At 36.6% G+C, this 18751-nt stretch overlaps 1 protein-coding gene across 8 annotated transcripts in view; it reads right to left on the bottom strand.

Annotated features, from left to right (window-relative positions):
• Positions 1 to 18751, bottom strand: part of ATRNL1 (attractin like 1) — a 431225-nt gene that overhangs the window by 390635 nt on the left and 21839 nt on the right. For all 8 annotated transcript variants that reach the window (XR_010367589.1, XM_064431407.1, XM_064431408.1 and 5 more), the window contains exon 2: positions 1592 to 1675. Coding sequence is in view for 7 of the 8 variants with exons in the window: in XM_064431407.1 (XP_064287477.1) it covers positions 1592 to 1675 (84 nt within the window). In the remaining variant the exon portion in view is untranslated. The remainder of the gene's footprint in view (positions 1 to 1591; positions 1676 to 18751) is intronic.

Raw genomic sequence — 18751 nt, 5'->3', positions numbered from 1 at the left:
CAATGTCAAGAGTATGAACTTTAAAGAATCTTTCAAGATAAAATCACCTACACATCCTCTTCCCAGTATTACACTAATTATTGAAAATAAAAATCTTAAAACACAAATCCAAATTTGCAACCAGCATTAGTGAAAGTGTCTGCTTCCTCCCCTCTGCTAACATGTGGGAAATATCACCAGATTTTTGCTGAGGTCCAAATCAATCTGTAACTTTTTGAAAGGGGAATTTTCACATATCACAGAATTACCAGGCATATATATATATATATATTCCATGAAACATAATTATTATTTTCTTGTAGTTCTCCTTGCTACTGACAGGCTTGAGTGCAATTTGTCAGTTTGGAAAACATGTGGGGTTTTGTGACAGATCCTTTAGAGAGAGCTCTTTGTTCATTTGTTAAGACATAGTATTGTACACATGTGACTTCCTTGTGTACTGACATTTGGACATTTGGTTGCTTTACTCCTCCCCAGACTGTGCAGCACATTGATTCCTCCAGCTTCCCACTCTGCCGTCCCCTGAGAGCAGGAGGAATGGAGTGGGGAACAGCTTCAAAGCACAGTTTGCCTGAGGTGCTGAGGTGTGTTTCCATTTTAGTGCAGTGCAGTGCAAATATTCCTGAGCAAAAAGAGAAGCCTAGCTAGGTCAGACACATATTCAGCTATAGCTTGGTCTTCTAGATAATAAAGATCCCATTTAAATGATTTTGCAAACACTCGCTGCTGCTTTGTTTAAATTACTGTCTGCATATAAGCAGACCAAAGTGAGATCAGACACATCATTTCTGAACTGCAGCAGCAGAGCAGATAGCCAAGGTAACTGAGATTATGACAACATGGAAATACAGAAGGAGTTAATTTTATTCTAGAATTGTGAACTAGAGTCAGCAAAATCCCAACCCATATCCTGGGGGGTGGAATCCTCCTGAAATGTAACCAATTTGTGCCATTAACTCTTAGCCATACTAATTTATGTGTCTCGTTATTTCTTCAGGCATGCCTGTTTCTGTGCTGCATAAACTGGAAAATTAGCAACAGGCATGAGGAACCTAAACTGTAGGCACAAAACTGTTTCAAAACTAAGTACATGAGGAACTGTAGAATGCAAAGAAAATACTTTATAGAACCACTAACTTTTGAGGAACACATAATTGAATAAGCATTCTGTACATGAGGCCATTGCTGATTTATCACTGATGTGAGTTAAATAAGATAAGCCAGGTAATGAGTTAAATAGAGGGATTCTGTAAATACTTTTGGAACTTATGTAAAAGTACTCAAATATACAACAAATTTATCACAGGGTTTTGAGGGCCTGCAGCACCAGCCAAATATCAATGTCAGCCTAATTTTTGCCAGCAATTTGAATGGGAATGGAATTTGGCCAACTCTAAGCAATCCTGAAAATCCTAATACCTTTTTCTTAAAATTCTGTGTAATATTTAAACAAAACATAAGCAAAGTAACAAATCACCAAACTGTTCTTATTATACCCTCATGCAGTCTCTATGCCAGGAGTTCTTTTGATCCCTACAACACATAGTAGCAAACTATTTAGAAAATGTAGGCTATGAAAATAGATACTTACTATCCTTCAATTAACCATGTGCATTTAGTTTTATATTTGTAATTTATAGGTCCATCTGTTAAATATCCAGAAGGTTCTGTTAACCTACAAGAGGAAAAACAGGGCTGAAATAAACCAGAGAAAACAGAACATGAATCATCGACATGCCAATAGAAGCTTTCTTGATGAAAAGGAAATTGGGATGGGGAAAACAGTCAAGCCTCTCTTCATATTTCTCATCACACTATTTCTGTTCATAAAAACTTGAATTCTGATTGTTCTAATATCATTGATTTTTTTTTCCTTCCCCCAGGCATTCACTTGTATTTTTTCTAGTTCAATAGCAAATAATTGAAATTATTCTTTACCCGAAATGGATCCAAGCCAATCTAAGGGGGGTTTGTTTAAGAGCATTTTGGTTTGCTTTGCTTATTTGCTTTGCCATTGCATTACAACTTACTTCTGAAATTAAACACCAGCCATACGAAAACTCTCCTAGATCAAGACAAATTAAGATATAAATTTGAATAAGCACATCTGTCAGCCTGCTGCTCTGTTATTCCTTCTCAGTGCCCTGTCTCTGCACAGTGCTCCCCAGTGATTATCCAGAAGGAATAAATCCCTGCAGATTCTCCACACAGCATCACACCACCTTCAATGACTTGCAGCTCAGGGACACTTTCAGTCCACAGCTGTGCCTCTGGGTTCATGCTCTATACCACTCAAAATGTAATGATCTGTGTTTTATTTCCCTTCTTTCCCTCCTCGGCCCTTTTTCCAACCTGAAAATTCCTTGCTCACTGTCTTTAATAATTTTTTGTATTCTCCTAGAGCCTGCTGAGATGCAACAGAGATCAGCATATTGTACTCAAGATGCAAGTGAACCATGAATCTGTACAGTAGCCTATTATTACAGTAGCAATATTATTTCCATTTTATTCTCTATTCCTATTTAAGATTTTATTTGCTCTTCTAACAACTACCATTCCGACATTTGAAACAGAAATATCTGCTGTAACTTTTTTCTGAGTGATAACAGCCCAATATTCATCATATATAGAAATTCCTTTTATATAGAAAGAGAACCTTTTTCAGCCATTCATATATATTACTTTGTATTAATCTATGCAGTGATAAAACAGGAGATGAAATTCAATAATCTATTAACATAAAAGGTTTCTGAAAGAGCCTGGTATCTTCAGCACATTGTATCTTCACTAACCCATTCTGTTTTCTGCATCCTTTATGATTATGTTTAGGCCTTAACACACATCTCCAGTGGCCTACTCCACTGAGGAAACAGACCAGCCAACTCTTTAATAAAAAATAACAACAAATATAAAAAAACATCCTCAGAAACACTCATTTCTTTCACTATATTGTAGAAAGAAAATCATTAAGAATAAGTATCACTAAATAAGAAAAGCTTTCATCTGTTTTTTGTCCTTTTTTTAAATAAAAGGCAATAATACATAATATTCCAATCAAAATCTTTTCAGATCTGTCATATGATTTATATACAGAAGTAAAGTCTTATGTAGCAATCCACAGAACATATATTTTCTGGAAGAAGCATGGAATACTACAAGTACTCATTTGCAGTCATGACCATTGCCTTCTTAGTAGTTGTACAGTGCAATGGAGGTGACTTAAAAGAGTTGTTTTTATTAGATCAGCCCTTTGGTACCAGTAAAGTACAAATAATTTCCCTTGTCTCCTAGGATGGTCATTTTTTGATAAGTAGTTTCTTTTGGAAGAGCAGATAGCCTTTGAAACAGCCATTTCACTTTGTTGGAAAAGAAAGTAAATAAATAGGAGCACAGCATTGCTTCGCAAGAATGTTTGTAGAAAATGGTAAGATAAGGCTTGTTCTATTTAAAATAAATACATAGCAAGACAGATGGAAATTACTATAAGTTTCTTGAGTCACACCAAGAATTTTTCTGTATTTTTTTTTTTCCAAGTGTTATCAAATACCAAATCCCATAACTCACAAAGATAAGCAGTACCACTTTCAGGTAACCCCAGGCCCAGTCAAGGGCAATATTCTCTTTCATATGAAGCCAGGTATTCATCAGCAGTTTTCCTTTGTGGCCACCAGTGATTCTGTCAAATAACCACAATCCAGATGAGTCACCCTGACTATGCACTCATGAGTCACAGAGGTGCCTGCATTGCACCCCACTCCTTGCTCACCACTGAGAAAGCCTCAGTGGTGAGAGGAAGCCAGAACAATTTGTGTGGCCTGCCCAGGCACCACAGGTTTATTACATCCAGACTCCAACCTCCTAAACAGAACACACAGGGGAGCAGCTGATGCTGTGCATTGTCATTTGAAATTGCACATCAGCTTTCATAGTATTCTCAACAATATTTTTTCCTAGTTGGCAGGGTTATAATCAAAGCCTATAAAGAATTAGAGGGTGCATGCCAAGAGAACATTTCCCATCTCAAAATACTGTAAAACAGATCTACCAAACAACAGAAAGATGTCAGGGTGCTGCACATTTAAAAGCCTTCAGAAGCACCAGTGACAGATCAGTCACTCACCAGGGTGATCAGTCAGCAGTCAGCAATTCCATGAAGTATGTGGCACTACAGGGTTTCACCTAGCAGACAGACACACCAGAAATGCAAGGGCTAAAGCCAACACAGGACAACCAAAGGGATATCCACATTCACCTGGAATATTACCACTGCTATAAAATAATGGCAAATACATAATGTACAGCGGCAATATTTACCACTGCAGAGACTTTAAACCAAGACTGATGCATTTCAAGGAAAAAAGTACATTCTAGTTCAGTCAGAAATTATTGGTCCAAAGTGAAGGAGCAGTCAGATGAAATCTACGCCTGCAATACATAAGACGTCAGAGCAGGTTATTAAAATGGCCCTTCCTGCTGTAATATTTATAGAGCTGTGAAAAACGCAGTCTTGTCATCTCCTGCATCTTCCTGCAGAAAATAATACCAGCAAATCTTTTAGAGAGGGACACTAATTTAAACCAGAAAAGTCATTGGCTATTTTCTGTCACCAGCAGAACATGAAGATCCACAAAACTGCTGGTAGATGGAGAGGTCTGATTTATAATATTCGTGCTTTAGGAGAAACAAAGCATAAGCTACATTCATAAAATTACAAATATTCACTATTAAATAGCTAGAAAAAAACTAATTTATGTCTATATCATTTAGTGTCACATTTGTACTGATAATTTTAAGAAATGTTGAATTACTCTGCAATTCCTACTTCAGATCTATCTGAATATACAATATAGAGCATATTTCGTTTCACAGATCCATCTCAATATCAGTACTGGTGTGTCAGTCAAAAGGTCTTCTCTCCATTGCTGAAAAATTTTGCTCCATCTCCTTTTCATCTTTTATGAAAATATGTTTTATTAAAAAGAAATAAAAATCAATAACCGTGCTTCAAAGTTAAAAGATCAAGTTCTTCATAAATAGAAGTACTGGCAAACTTTCTAGTTGAGACCTCATGCCTACATTTACAGCAGGGGAAGAGACTGCACAGATCTGAGATCAGCTGAATATATTAATAAAGAAGTGGAAAAAAATTCAGACCACCTGACAGTACAAGCCTGAATCAGTGAGAAAGAAATGCAGAAGTGATCAAGAGGCCATTTCTCATACCACAATATTGAATGACAGACTAAGAAGATTTTCCAGTATTTTTTCAAAGGAATATCTGAAAAACAGTATGTTCTGAAAAACCCACAAAGGCTGATTTTTCTTTTCCAGGCATAAAGCATTGACTAGCACCTAACAAAAATTCAAAGAATTTGCATTTGATTTTCCTGCATTTTTACATTTATTGTATAACTTGCTGCTGGTTATATTTTTTTCACATATGAAAAAAGGATATACTGAACATACTGTTGCTCTAATTTTTCTTCAATGACTTATCAAGAGGAAAAAATATACAATACATTAAGGAAATATTTGCATATGCCAATCACACTCCTCTACTTGTTACATACTGCTTTACAGTAATAGAAGTTATATTTAGAAACACAAAGGACACTCACAACTTCTCACAGGCCTGCTCTTAAAGAGGTTTCAGTTTATTCATTGACAAAGTAGCAGTTTCTGTTGCAAAGTGAAAACCCTAGAGAATAATTCAGTTCATCCTGAGTCCATCTTTCTACATTATTTTAAACAAAACCATGCTCCAAAACCATCCAAAAATCCCAGAAAAGTAAAATCAAGATTAGAACACAAACAATTTTCCCCATGAGGAGATAACCTGTATTTCAAGAAGTTTAACACTTATATGAAAAAAAAAACCACAAACCAAAACTCAATTAGCTGGGATATAAACTCTGATTGGTGCAAAACATTAATTTAAGGTTTACTCCGGCAGGTGTTCTGTTTCTGAAAAGGGTTGCTGTTCAATAGTGCACTTTTGCAATAGTCCCCAGAACAACAAAGGACTCTGCATAGGAGTAGATGTTGCTTTCGAAGTCTAAACTTATATGGCATCTTACTTATGCAATGCATTTTCACTTACATAAATGTATTCTGTTGCCTTGGTTAGGCTGCACAACATTATATAAACTCACAGAACACAGACCAGGACAGGTTGTTTAGAATAGAATATCTGAATATGTGACTCAGAGGGAATCCACAAAGTGACTTGAAATGTAGGCACAGTTTTACAAAGACCTGGTAAAAAAAATTAGATGCAGAAAATAAAAGTAGCATTATAATAGTAAATGTAATATTTATTCTCATTTAAAATAAAATGTGAAAATACTGCATTAACTACTCAAGAATTTTCTTCTACCTCCTCACAAAGTGGTACTTGACTTTTTTTTTTACCAAAAACCCCATAAATTGCCATTTCAGTTACAACATGCCCTAAAACCTATCCCAACTATATTATTATATTTTAATAATTCAGATTATAATGAAATATTTTTCAGTTATTTGTCTAATCTGATTTTAATAATTTCAACTACACAAGTCTACATTCTTCCTAGGCAATCTATTTTAGTAATGACTTATTATTATAAAGTATTTCTAAATGTCTAATTCGCCTTTTTTTCTTACTTACACATATTTCCTGAATGTAGACCTGGAAATAAAAAAAATTCTTCCTCTTTCTGTTCATCTTTTACAATCATCTACCTGCAGCCTTTTCTTCTCTGAATAAAGCAATTTAATCTAGCAATCCTCATGAATCATTTTCTAGACTTCCTTCTTCTAGAACTCTTCCATGTCATCTGCACCTCAAAATGGCACCTACTTCTCCAGCTGTAGTGTGACCAGCAGGGCAACCAGAGAATTATTTAATATACATAAAGTGGCCAGTTCTCCTGAATGCAAGTAGTAGTAGAACAGCTTTTATGCTGATTTGTGTACAACCAGTAATTCTCAAGACTGCCAACTTCCTCCACAGGAAGAACTAAATGGCATTACTGTAGCTCACCTTTCTGAGGTTCATCACACCCGCTCAAGTGTAGAAATTCAAATCCAATTCTGCCCGTATCAGGCTCTATTATATGGGATCAATGCAGCTCACATCAGCTGGAAATTGCTGCATGGAAAACGTCATTTATAATCACTTCCTCAGTAGGAAAGCCTAGTTTTCTTTCTCTGATATGAGCTTTTACTTAAAAGACAGTAACTTCTGGTCACACTGCATAGTGAGGAACCCTACTTAAACAGCAATGAACTCCACAACAACAGAAAAAAATCTATTTGTGTATATTTGTGATAAAGGTCTTCAAAAAAACTCCTGCATCTTTCATATCAGCCCTTTTTCTACTACTCAACTACACAACAGCTTCTGAAAATTCATATTCATTATTCATTCACCTTACAAAGCACAGCACACCACTAGCATAAAGGCAGTACTAGCAAAAATAAAAACTCCCGTGCACCCATGGTCTCCATCATGACAGTTGCATTAATTTTGTATACTATAATGCAAGTCATTCAAGTATTTACAACATGGCACAATTTTTTGTGTTGGTTAAAACTAAGCAGTTGCCAAATACCAGCACTGTGAATTAGAGGCACTAAAGCAGTTTTCTTCCTCCTCATGGTTCTAAATATTAAGTCCAAAGTACTAATGAATAAAGAGCCTTCTACTTTTCCTTCACATAAAGAAATGCTCCCCTTTAGTTTCCAGTAATAGCACGTCAGAATTATCCATTTCAAGTTTTTTTGACAATAATGATTCACAGAATTACAGATGTATCAGGTCCAAGAGATAAGGTGAATAACAGGCACCTGCACAAATGATTGGAGTATTTTCATTTAAAAGCTTGATTAAGAAAGGGAGAAAATAATTCTAATGAAAGTATATCTGCATAGAATGGACCTTGAAAAAGCCATCCTGACTTTTGTCTTCAGATTTTCCTTCAGATTACATGCATATATATTTCTTAAAATATGTGAATATAAGCCATAACTATCTAAAAAAAAATCCAAATGCTGATTGCCTTGAATCCATGCAAAGAAATACACCACTGCTAAGCACTGTGTCACCCCTAACCATCCACAAGTTAACAACAAAATTTTTTATGCTACTTAGTTTTACACAGATGGATTTATACATAATATTTACGAAAACTTCTTATAAAATTGAGTGGAGTTGAGTCAATCTACAGAGTTCAATAGCAAACTCCAAGTTTTCTACAGAACCACTACACCAATTAACAGTTCAAATCTTGCCAATATTTTCCAGGTGGCAGTGGTCCTCCATCTCAACTTAGAGATCAGTGCCTTTTAAAAGATACTGCAAATAGCACAATATCCTCCACTGACCTGGAAAAAACTTAGTGAAAAGAAATGAAGTGAAAGAAATGTAGCTTCATGTCTCTTATTTGGAATACTACAGACATTTCATATTTCCTATTTTAATATCATGGTTGGACAAAATCATATGAGACAAGCATATATTCTATTACAAATGCTCAGGCTAGTTCATAGATGACATCCAAAATTCTGCCTATAAAGAGGCCTAGCATCATGCTTAAAATTAAAAATTGATAGAAAATCAAGTTGGCATTTGATACAAAACCAAAACATTATATAATATCCTATATCTCTATCTCATCTCAGTATGGCTGCAAATATACTCCAGATATAAAATCCCAAAGGTCAAAAAGCTGTATAAAAATAATTCCTGTTTTGAGTAAGAGGCAGACCATCTACCCAATCCACTGGCTGAACTTCTTGCACTCTATTTTCTGTCATGGTTACTCATTTTCTCAAAAAAAAACAAGGTTTGAAATATGCAAAGTTCTGACAATTCAGTCTTGATTCACATTAATCCCAAAGGTTTCTCATGTACGCACATAGTTACTATTAGAAGAAAATAGGAATTAGAAAAGAATCTGCCAGGAAGCAAGGAGACACCCCACTGCTCTAACATTTTACAATGTTCGCTTCAGCCAAGATTTATTTTTATGGCCAAATGTTGCCAAGATAATGAAGAAATTAATTTTAAAAAAAAAAAAAAAAAAGGAAAAGAACACACTCCAGCAGACTGAATTGTTATTACTTACTTTTTCCTACCACATTAACAATGTTATTATTTCATTTAGAAAAGTTCTGTATCTTTATAGATTGTGTTACTTTAAGATCACTTGGAGTAACACATTATCCTTATGTTGTTCCTCTTGTTGAAAACAAACAAAAGTACGTTATACTTTAGGTTTCTTTAACAGCAAGAGATTTTTATTTTCTAGGCTTTATTTCCCACAAGGCAGCTTCCATTTCCAGAAGTGGTTAAGTGTATGTTCTGGCATTATTCTGTTAACATCTCTATACTCTGTCAGGGTACACATCATCCCATCTTCCAGGTCACCACTTGTTGGACCAATATGGACCCCAGGGAGATCTCACTATCCCACTTGTGGCAGGAGCTCTTTACACATGACCAGGCAGCCAGCTCCCCACCCACTGCACAGATCTGTTATCTAGACCCCAACAAATCCACTTCTGTACCAGCAGGGTGCGGGAACCCATATCCAAAGCCTTGGAGAAATTGAGGCAGACAATGTCTCAGCCCACATCAACAAGAAGGTTACTTTGTTGTAGAAAGCAATCAGATGTGTCAAGTGCATTCTGACCTTGGTGAATCTCTGCTAACTCTTCCCACTCATGTTCTTCATCTGACTTGTAATAGCCTCAGGAGAACTAATTTCATAATTTTCCCAAAAAAGAAAAGTAAGAGTGATGGGTCTATAATTTCCTGGACCCTCCTTTCAGCCCTCTTTGTAGATGGGGTTGTCATGAGCTTTCCTCCAGTCTTCTGGAACATCCCCCAATTTCCATGACTTCTCAGAGATGACAGAGCACTCTCACAACACAAAACAGCTTTCTGCTCAGCCTCAGGTGGATTTTGTCAGGGCCCATTGATTTATAGGGGTCAAATTCCTGTAATAGTTTCCATACCAACTCCTTCACTGACAGTGGATCTGTGTTTGCATTAACCTGGATTTTTTTTCCCACGGCCTGGGGCTCAACAGTGGCAGCAAAGAGAGATGTGAACCAAGTGCTGAGAATCTCTGTCTTTTCATATTGCTGGTGACTAACTCACATCTGCTGTTTAACAACAGGCAATGTTGTGCTCTGTTTCTGCCTGCTCCCATACCTGAAGAACGTTTTTGTTGTAGTTTTCACTACCTCTGGTCACTTTCAATTTAAGCTGAGCTTCTGCTTTCCTGACTGCATCTCTACACAGCCTGGCAATGCCCTTGTAGTCCTCACCAGGTATTTCTCTGCTTTTCCATCTCTGGTACAGTTCTCATTTCAGCAGAGTCAGAAGCTCACACTTAAGCCAAGGGGGTCTCTTGTTCCACCTACTTCCCATACCTTTAAATAGAATTCAATCTCAGTAGTGCCTACATTAAAGTAATATTGGCTACAGGTTTTGATCTAATCACAGGATTAACATGAGTGAAGGATAAAGTTATTTATGATTTTTTTATCCATTTGTGTATAAACTTTAAACATATGTATGTATACATTTATATACTGAGCCATATATATACGTACTTTATAAGACTTCTACAATTAATCAAACATGCTACAGTACCTTAAAATGTGGAGCAAAAAACATATGGGCAAGGCAGGCTGAGGCACTTGGCAACAAGGTAATGCACTGTGCCAATTTTTCACTGTACATCACCATAAATCTCATTTTCACTTGTGACCTAGTTCAGGGGTTTTAACTTAAGCTTCCTGAGGTAACAGGCAAATGCTCTAAATCCAGTGTGTCACCAACTCCTAAATTTCTCCTTGACTATTTAAATCAAGTTTCTATGCTCAGCAAGAGGCACCTATTTCTACCTATCAATCATTTAGAGTGATTGACATCTAACCATCAGATTTCATGTCTGTTAAGGACAGAATTCCCATGGCAGAAAACTATCTCATATCAGAAGGCTGCAAGCACCAGCTCCCAAAACCTATATTAGTTTTGAAAATATAAAAATGCAGTAAAATTTGACACACAGGCACTTTCCAAAGGAAAAAAAGTATCATTTTCTCTTAGCATCCCATCCTAAGACTTTTCAAGACTTTTTAAAATCCATTTATATAGATATATTAAAAAAAAAAATCAAACCAGCAACTCCTTCCTCTCTTCCCTTTCCCATCAGCACACATACACCTTCATAAGAGGTTCCCAGTCCCTGAACACAACCTCACTACAAATGTTGAGATAAGAAGAGACAATAGTTATTTTAAAACTTAATTGATTAATAAATTCAAAAGGCTGGTTACTGAGTAGATTTCAAGTACTCTCTTTCAGATAATTATATAGATAATCACTTACTTCCAACTTCTCTGGCTTTAGTAATTATCAGGACATTACACTATAAAGCACATCCCTCTGTTTGCTGTAAAGAAATGGAATAATGGCATTCATGTCTCTAGGGTATTACAAAGCATTTTTGTTTGGGGATATGAAAGATTCTTACCTAGTCATAAAATAGCATCATTTCAGAATACATTTTACTCATGTGGCAGGTGTCATTTCACTCATATTTTATGCTTGACTTTATAATTTATGGATATGTCACAACACTGTTAGCAACTTCCAACACTCTCTCTAGAAGTGGATGTAGAGGTATAAGAAAGAGAGACTATGATATTTTCAGTTTTAACTATGACAGCTCCAAGTTTCCCAGAATCAATCATTTCATATATTGGTAGAGGGCTTTGGGGATGTTTCTGTTTGCACAGGTGGGATTTTTGGTTTTGGGGTTTCTGGGGGGCAGTGGGAGGATATCTCTGGCCTGTAATTTGTTCTGTATTTAAATACAAAACCAGAATGAAAGAAATACTGATGTCATGTTTAAAATGGCAAACAAAGCTTTTCTCAATTTTAGCAAAATATAAGAATGGGGAAACAGAACATACAAAAATTTATCACAGGACTGTTGCCCCCCAGGAGAATACAGGTAATGGGAACATTGCCTGGAATGCCCCACTTTAACAGAGTAAACAGCTCCACACACCTACAAACCCAGAACCCTGAACAGGGACAGAGCAAAGCATGTGGGACACACAGCCAGCCTGCCCTGTCAGTGAGAAGTGCAGGAAGTGTAGGACCATCACTGATGAGCAGGAATTCTTCTGACTGCTCCCAGGATAACAGGCTGATGATCTAACTTTACTTAGGGGAAGTTCTCAAAGTTGCTGCTGATCTATTCCATCTCAGGTCCAACACAAACAGAATGGATTGGAAGCAAGGACCCACGCTTCACCAAGCCAGTATAAACAGAAATTCCACCAGTACACAGCTTAGTGCTCAAAAGCCAGCAGGATTCAACAAAGCCATACACTGAATTCTGAAGTCAGTAAATTAGGCTGTTGGAAGAAACAAGTAGAGGAAAAGAAACAAGGCAACCAATCACTCTGGAATAGGGTCAGGAAAAAGCAGTGACCCTAAGGCTTAGAGAAAAAGTGATGATTAAGGTAGCCAAATGCACTAGAGCAGGAATTGTTCCAACACAGCTGCACAGTCAGGGAGAATGACAAGGATGGGTTGATTTGTGCTGCCCCTTCTCAGATTCCATGGATCATGTGCCAAAGTAGCACAAGCAGTACACCTTCCATGGGCCATGCTGTGGACAAGCCTTCCCAGCTCTTGGCAGCTATAGACAGATAAAGAAGCATTCAAACAGATACTTCTGTTATTTAATATGCCAGTTTACAAACATGCCATCGAGTATTCCTGTCAGCATTTCACTGCCTCAATTATAATTTAGTTGTTTTTTTGGAATGTATCAAACCAGAAATCTAAATGGCTCAGTCATCTCACTCCACAAGCTATCCATCAGTCAATGTAGGGTTAATTTCCTGGCAATGGTGGAATTCTTACAAAAAGACCTTTGAAAGATACAACAAATATAGAGTAATTATTGCTTTATTGATAGGCTTAAACAAAACTGGAAAACATAGCAAATTCAGAAAGGAGTGCACTGGTTCATATACAGAAGAGACAGACATCTGAAAGGATATTACTCAGCTGAAGGAAGATTACTATTGCAAGGATGCCAATTAAAACTAATCCTGTTTAAAAATAAAATTTACTTTCCTTGCCTACATGACCTTACCTGCTCTACTGGACAGTTCCATGAGTACCTTTCCAGTCCACTATTCCAAATAACAGGCATGCACTGACATAAGCAGAGCCTTCTATATCATCTATAATTCAATCATAAATATATTAATTTGTTTGTTTTTAATTGTGAACAAAGATTTGTTTTAATTTTTATTTTTAAATGTTTTGTATGCTTGATTTTGCTTTTCAGAAAGTTTTACTACAGGTAAAAGTAAGTAAGTAGATATGAAAACTACCAAAAGCAATTCTCCTCCTAAATCCTAGAAAACCAAGAAACTGCAATAAATTCTTAATCTTTATTGGAAAAAACTCATCAAATATTCCTTAAAAGACTCTGTTATTGACATGGTCTGAAAGCACTATTCATCAAGGATTTCAAAGCTGGTTTAGAATCCAGATCAAAAGAAACCTCTCACAATATTAAAAGTCTTAATATTACTTTTACTCAGTTCTCACTTTGTGGACTTTAAATTTGGCATTTGTGCTATGATTTCAGATAACGCATGGTTCTAAAGTTTCCATCAATCAAAACTGATTTTATGCTTATCAATACAAAAAACAATTTCTCTTGTAAAGAAAATGCTTTCAAAAAATAAATTCCTGCAATATTAACAGCTTAATACCAACAAGTCACAGAAAAGGAAACAAATTTCCTTTCAGCACTGTTGCAATAAATAAATAGTCTTCTTTCAACATGTGACTATTTCTACACCGAGGTCTTGCCAGAATCAAAGATGGTAGAAATCAAAACAAGGGCAAGTGAAAATCCGCATTACCTAAGACCACAGCTGAACCCCAGTTTCTAACAGAGTTTCTGGTTGGTGCTACTCTTTTGTTAGATCTTATCCTGCAAAAGCATCTGTTCAGCAATGCTTAAAAAGAGATTAAGAGCTGAGGGAGGAGGGGGGGAAGCTTCAAGAGCAGGAAGGCTAATATTCAGGTATATTCAGCTGTAAAATGAATCAAAGCTGTTTTGAGGACATACTTCTAGGTACATCTCTAAATGTTCATCCCACAGTCAAACTTTTTTTTTTTTTTTTGCCTCTGATTAGTCACCAGAAGGTGCTCTTAAATCATTAATCTGAACTTCAATCACTCCTGACCTCAGCTCTCTGAGGACAGCATTGTGCCCAGGACTCTTAGTAGGTGATTAAACTGGAACCTAGTACAGTTAAAGCAAAATTCAAACTAATTCTGACAGGGCTTGCTTTTCACTAAGGAAGCTGAGGGTTATCATCAGCCTAAAACAAGCCAAAGGGCTTGTTGAATAATCCCCAAAATAAACTTTTATTTAAAATTGTAAAAAAAAAACCTAAAACACATCTCTATGGATGTATACTCTCAAATTGAAAAAAAAAATTACAGAAATTCCAAAGAGAAGAGAATTATATATTTTATACCATTTCAAACTAGACAATTAGGAAGCTTCAGTCATGGCTTTAAGTGAAAAAGGTTTAAGATTTAGGATTTATAAATATAGCTATTTTGATAAATCATTTAGGGGAAGTATTGAAAGGGAAAAACATGTTCATCAACACATGTGGTATCTGAGATTCCATGATTATACAAATTAAGCCTAATAAAATACATAAACTGCATGCTTGTGGAAAGAGTTTTACTTTGATCTGTGAATTGGCTCATTTTTGTCAGCTGTTCATAAAACCCACACCTGCATTTATACTTTACCATATGTATTCCCTCTCCAAACAGGTGCCAGATACAGATGAGGCTGTATGAACCACCAACAGCCACAGAGGCAGAACAAGGCACAATCTCGTACAGAGGTTATTTTGCACCATCTCTACACCCAGCTAACCAAAAATGAAGCAGAGCCCCTTCTCCCTTGAGTTTTCTGTCCAGAATGGAAGCCAGGCATGACTGTAATGTGAACACAATGACCTGGCCAGCTGTGGGTGGCCAGCACAGCAGAGACTGCACCCTCCCATCAACGAGCGCTCACCAGCTGGGGGAGCCTGGAGTCACATCTGGAGTGACAATCACCAGGATCCATCTCCTGGCCAACAGTGACTCTAGTTCAGGGTGATTCTGTCTCACCTTCCCACCCTGAAATATCTATCTGAATAAAATAGCTACTTTTTAAACACCAACTCTTAAATTTATCTGAATATACAAGACTGAGATGGCTTCCTCAAGCCTGAGACTGGGGATTGCCAGCCTAATGTCAGCTTTTGCATTTAGTTAGAAAATAAGCTAAATCTTTGCTTACAAAATCACTAGGAATACAATTTTTTTTAAATCCCTTTACATTTTAAAATGCTTTTTCTTGAATAAGCCTAAGGATCTGAGGTTCCAATTCACAGAAGTTCTTAGGCTGCAAATCCATTTACTAAAGATAGGATTATACAGCACATGTAAATCATTTTACATATGATACTTTTAAGGAATTTAAACTGACAGGGCTGCTTTAAAAAGCTTTCAGTTGAAAAGTGAGCTTTAAGAAAGTATTTACTCATATTTCTTGAATTTCAATACATACCCTCTACTATCACAGAAACTTGAAGGGATCTAAAAGTTTGACTAAAAATGGACACAGTCCTTGTCCAAGTTGCTTTGGTGTAAATCTGCAAGAGCTGCCTGTTGCATATAACAGGGATACAGGACTGGGTATTACAGGCAAGACAGGGCACAGCCCAGCTTAGAAACCTGTTGGAAGGCTTTCAACACTTTTAAGCTGTAGTTCCACATATTCTTCCCATTAGTGTTTTTAGCACCCATTAGAGAAGAGTGGTGTAAACACAAAACTAACTTTGCACATGCCAGGAGAGTGAAGAAGGATCCTTTAGGTAAGAACTGGGGAAACTGGAGAAAATTAAGCTGAATGACTTGTCTCTTGAGTGGGTAGCTAAATTGCAAACAAAGGTATTTAAGAGAGAAAACATCAATCTCCAGAAGTGAATTAAAGCTTCCAAGCAGACAATATACGCCTGGGGAGGGGAGGAAACATGCCTTTTGGTAAGCTTTCCAAGTAATTTTTCTGGATTTCCTCAGCATCACACTGCATAAAAGATTGATACATTTGCTGCATACTCTAGATGAGGCAACATCCCAAATGAGGTCAGTGACATCCACCTGCTTCAAAACAGGAAAGAACCCCCTCTAATGTCTTGACACAAGCAAATACTGGGACATATGAATAAGTCATATGGAAGCTCTAAGTAGCCACCTGCTATTCTATCAGAAAATAGGATGGCTACATATTGTTAGGTCTAAGGTTACCTTGCATAAATGTCTGCATACAAAAGAATTTAACAGTTTTAAGCAGTCCCTGGTGATAGACCAGACCAGAAGGCACAGCTATGTCTCTTATGAATAAGGTTGAAGAGAGTTGTATTCCACTCATTGATTTTAAAATAGAACTTGTACGTGAATTGAGTCAGTTGGTGAGGTATGGTAATCACTCATCAGGGAGCCCTCTCTTCAGCATTCACCACAAAGGATGCCTCTCGAAGGCTTTTTTTACAAAGAATATCACTTACATATGAATGACTAGTTTTTCCTATGCCTATTATTTCCTATGCATATTTGTGCCTCTTGAACTGTGTACTAATATGAAAATTTAAAAAATAATTTTTTAGCTTGAAAGGTGCAAGAGTTGGATTAATTTACAGGGGAAACAGTATATGAAGACTCCATCTTAATGGCATCTAAGAGAGTTACAAGAAATGCTAAATACCCTATTGAACTGTTGGACATTTAGGGTCACAGAGCATTTTAAAAATATTTTATTATCTCAGGAGGTGAACGAAGAAGATTATTTAAAGAAATAAAACAGGCTGTGCTAGAAGAATTTATTTTAAAACCAGCAGCAAGAGACAGTTTGCAGACAAGCAATCAAGTTGAGAATGAAAGCTAAAAAAGATAAATAGTTGTTTCAAAGGTTTTTCTACTCCTTAGTAAGGAAAATAGATCAGCTAGACACTGGAGGAGCAGTTAAAGTCGTTGAGAGTCCCAAGCTTAAAAAAAAAACAGTACCATGAAAGTCAAGAGAGAAAAAATATTCAAGGAAACCCCACAACAGTTAAGGCAGAAAAACAAAACAAAAAACCACTCTGAAGATTTATTTTCAAAGAGCAACATCAAAGACAGATTAAGTAAAATGTCCATCTTATGGAAGATGATTGCTATAATTTAGGTCAACACTGAATGTCCCAGTTGCAACACTGTTGCACAAGGGCCAACAAGTTCCCACCTCCAAAATCTGCAGGAATCAACATGGAAAGAGGTGCCAAATACAGCATCTAGTACCTGTTGACTCACACAACCATATGTCCGCATTTGCTTTTCTCATCGCAAAACTAAAGCCTTCCTTAAAAAATGTTAAAGACTAAAATAATTATAAATTTAACTCAACTATATAATGAGGTTACAGAAATCTTCAAGTATTGCCTGTCTGGGGCTGGGACAAGCAGATTATGTCATAGATCACCTGCAGGCTGCAAAGCTTTGCAGGTGCTGTTGATCCCAAACTAATATGGCAATTTTTAACCAGGATACTGTGTATTCACTACACAACACTGGTATTTCCAAGAGGGAATTCTGTAGGGAAAGCATGTTGCAAGCAAAAAAAAACCAACCAACCAGACAAAAATTATATATTCAGACAAATGGGCCCCAAAAGGATCCAGAAAGGGAAATCACTCTGCTTCAATAAACAATGTGGTACAGTCACCTCAGCCCTCTCATCTCAGGAAAAAGATGAACATTCCTGATAATACTTCAATAAATTCATCATGATACTCGATCTAGAGATTTGATGAGCATTAATCCAGTTGCTTTCAGATTGGGTTCTATTAAAAAAGTTGTCAAGGCTCAAAATGTCAGGTTCCCTGTGGATGCCCAGCGGCTGTACTTATTACACACTTACCAGGAAAAGCTCTTCCCTGGCTCAAGTACCCAGCAGAAGCAGTCAGCTTTCACAAGGAGACAAACTAGTCTTCTCTGTATTATTTGGGGCTGTCCCTTTTAAAATGAGCTATCAGAACGACAGACATCTTAGGACTCATAGTGACATTGCTGTGGAACCAAACACAAGAATCATCATCATCATCACCCAGAATGCTGCCTGCTAGGCACAGCTCTAAGTGACACATTACTTAGTCTCACAAAAACAAAATAATTAGCCATATAATACTACTAACCCAGTGATTTTAACATCACAATTAATAAGCATGCAAAATACATCAACATCAAATTCTAAAAACTCTCTAAAGCTGATTTCATTTCTCCTTACAAGTGTGGATGAAGGGTTCTTTCTGCAGTAATGTTGTATCTCTTTGCTTTTGACAAGAAATAAAGATTGCAACCAAGAGAAAAACAAAAAAGTGATCAGGTTGTATTTTAGCTGTTGCAGTGATTTTAAAACTTCCATTTTCTTTGGGTTACAGAGCATATTGGTTTGTTTTGTTTTTTAAATTACTTGTGACTAAACACAGAAGAACCTCACTTGAAAAACCTTTTAATTTATCATACAAAAAGCCCGGGGTATGGAAGGATTATGCAAGTTTATTTTTGTTTCACTCATATATTTTCAAGAGAGGTATGTTAATGAAAATC

The sequence above is a fragment of the Passer domesticus genome, chromosome 8, assembly GCF_036417665.1.
Source record: "Passer domesticus isolate bPasDom1 chromosome 8, bPasDom1.hap1, whole genome shotgun sequence".
In the NCBI taxonomy this organism is placed as follows: domain Eukaryota; kingdom Metazoa; phylum Chordata; class Aves; order Passeriformes; family Passeridae; genus Passer; species Passer domesticus.
The sequence above is the reverse complement of the archived record's forward strand: the minus strand, read 5'-3'. Positions and strand labels throughout refer to the sequence as shown.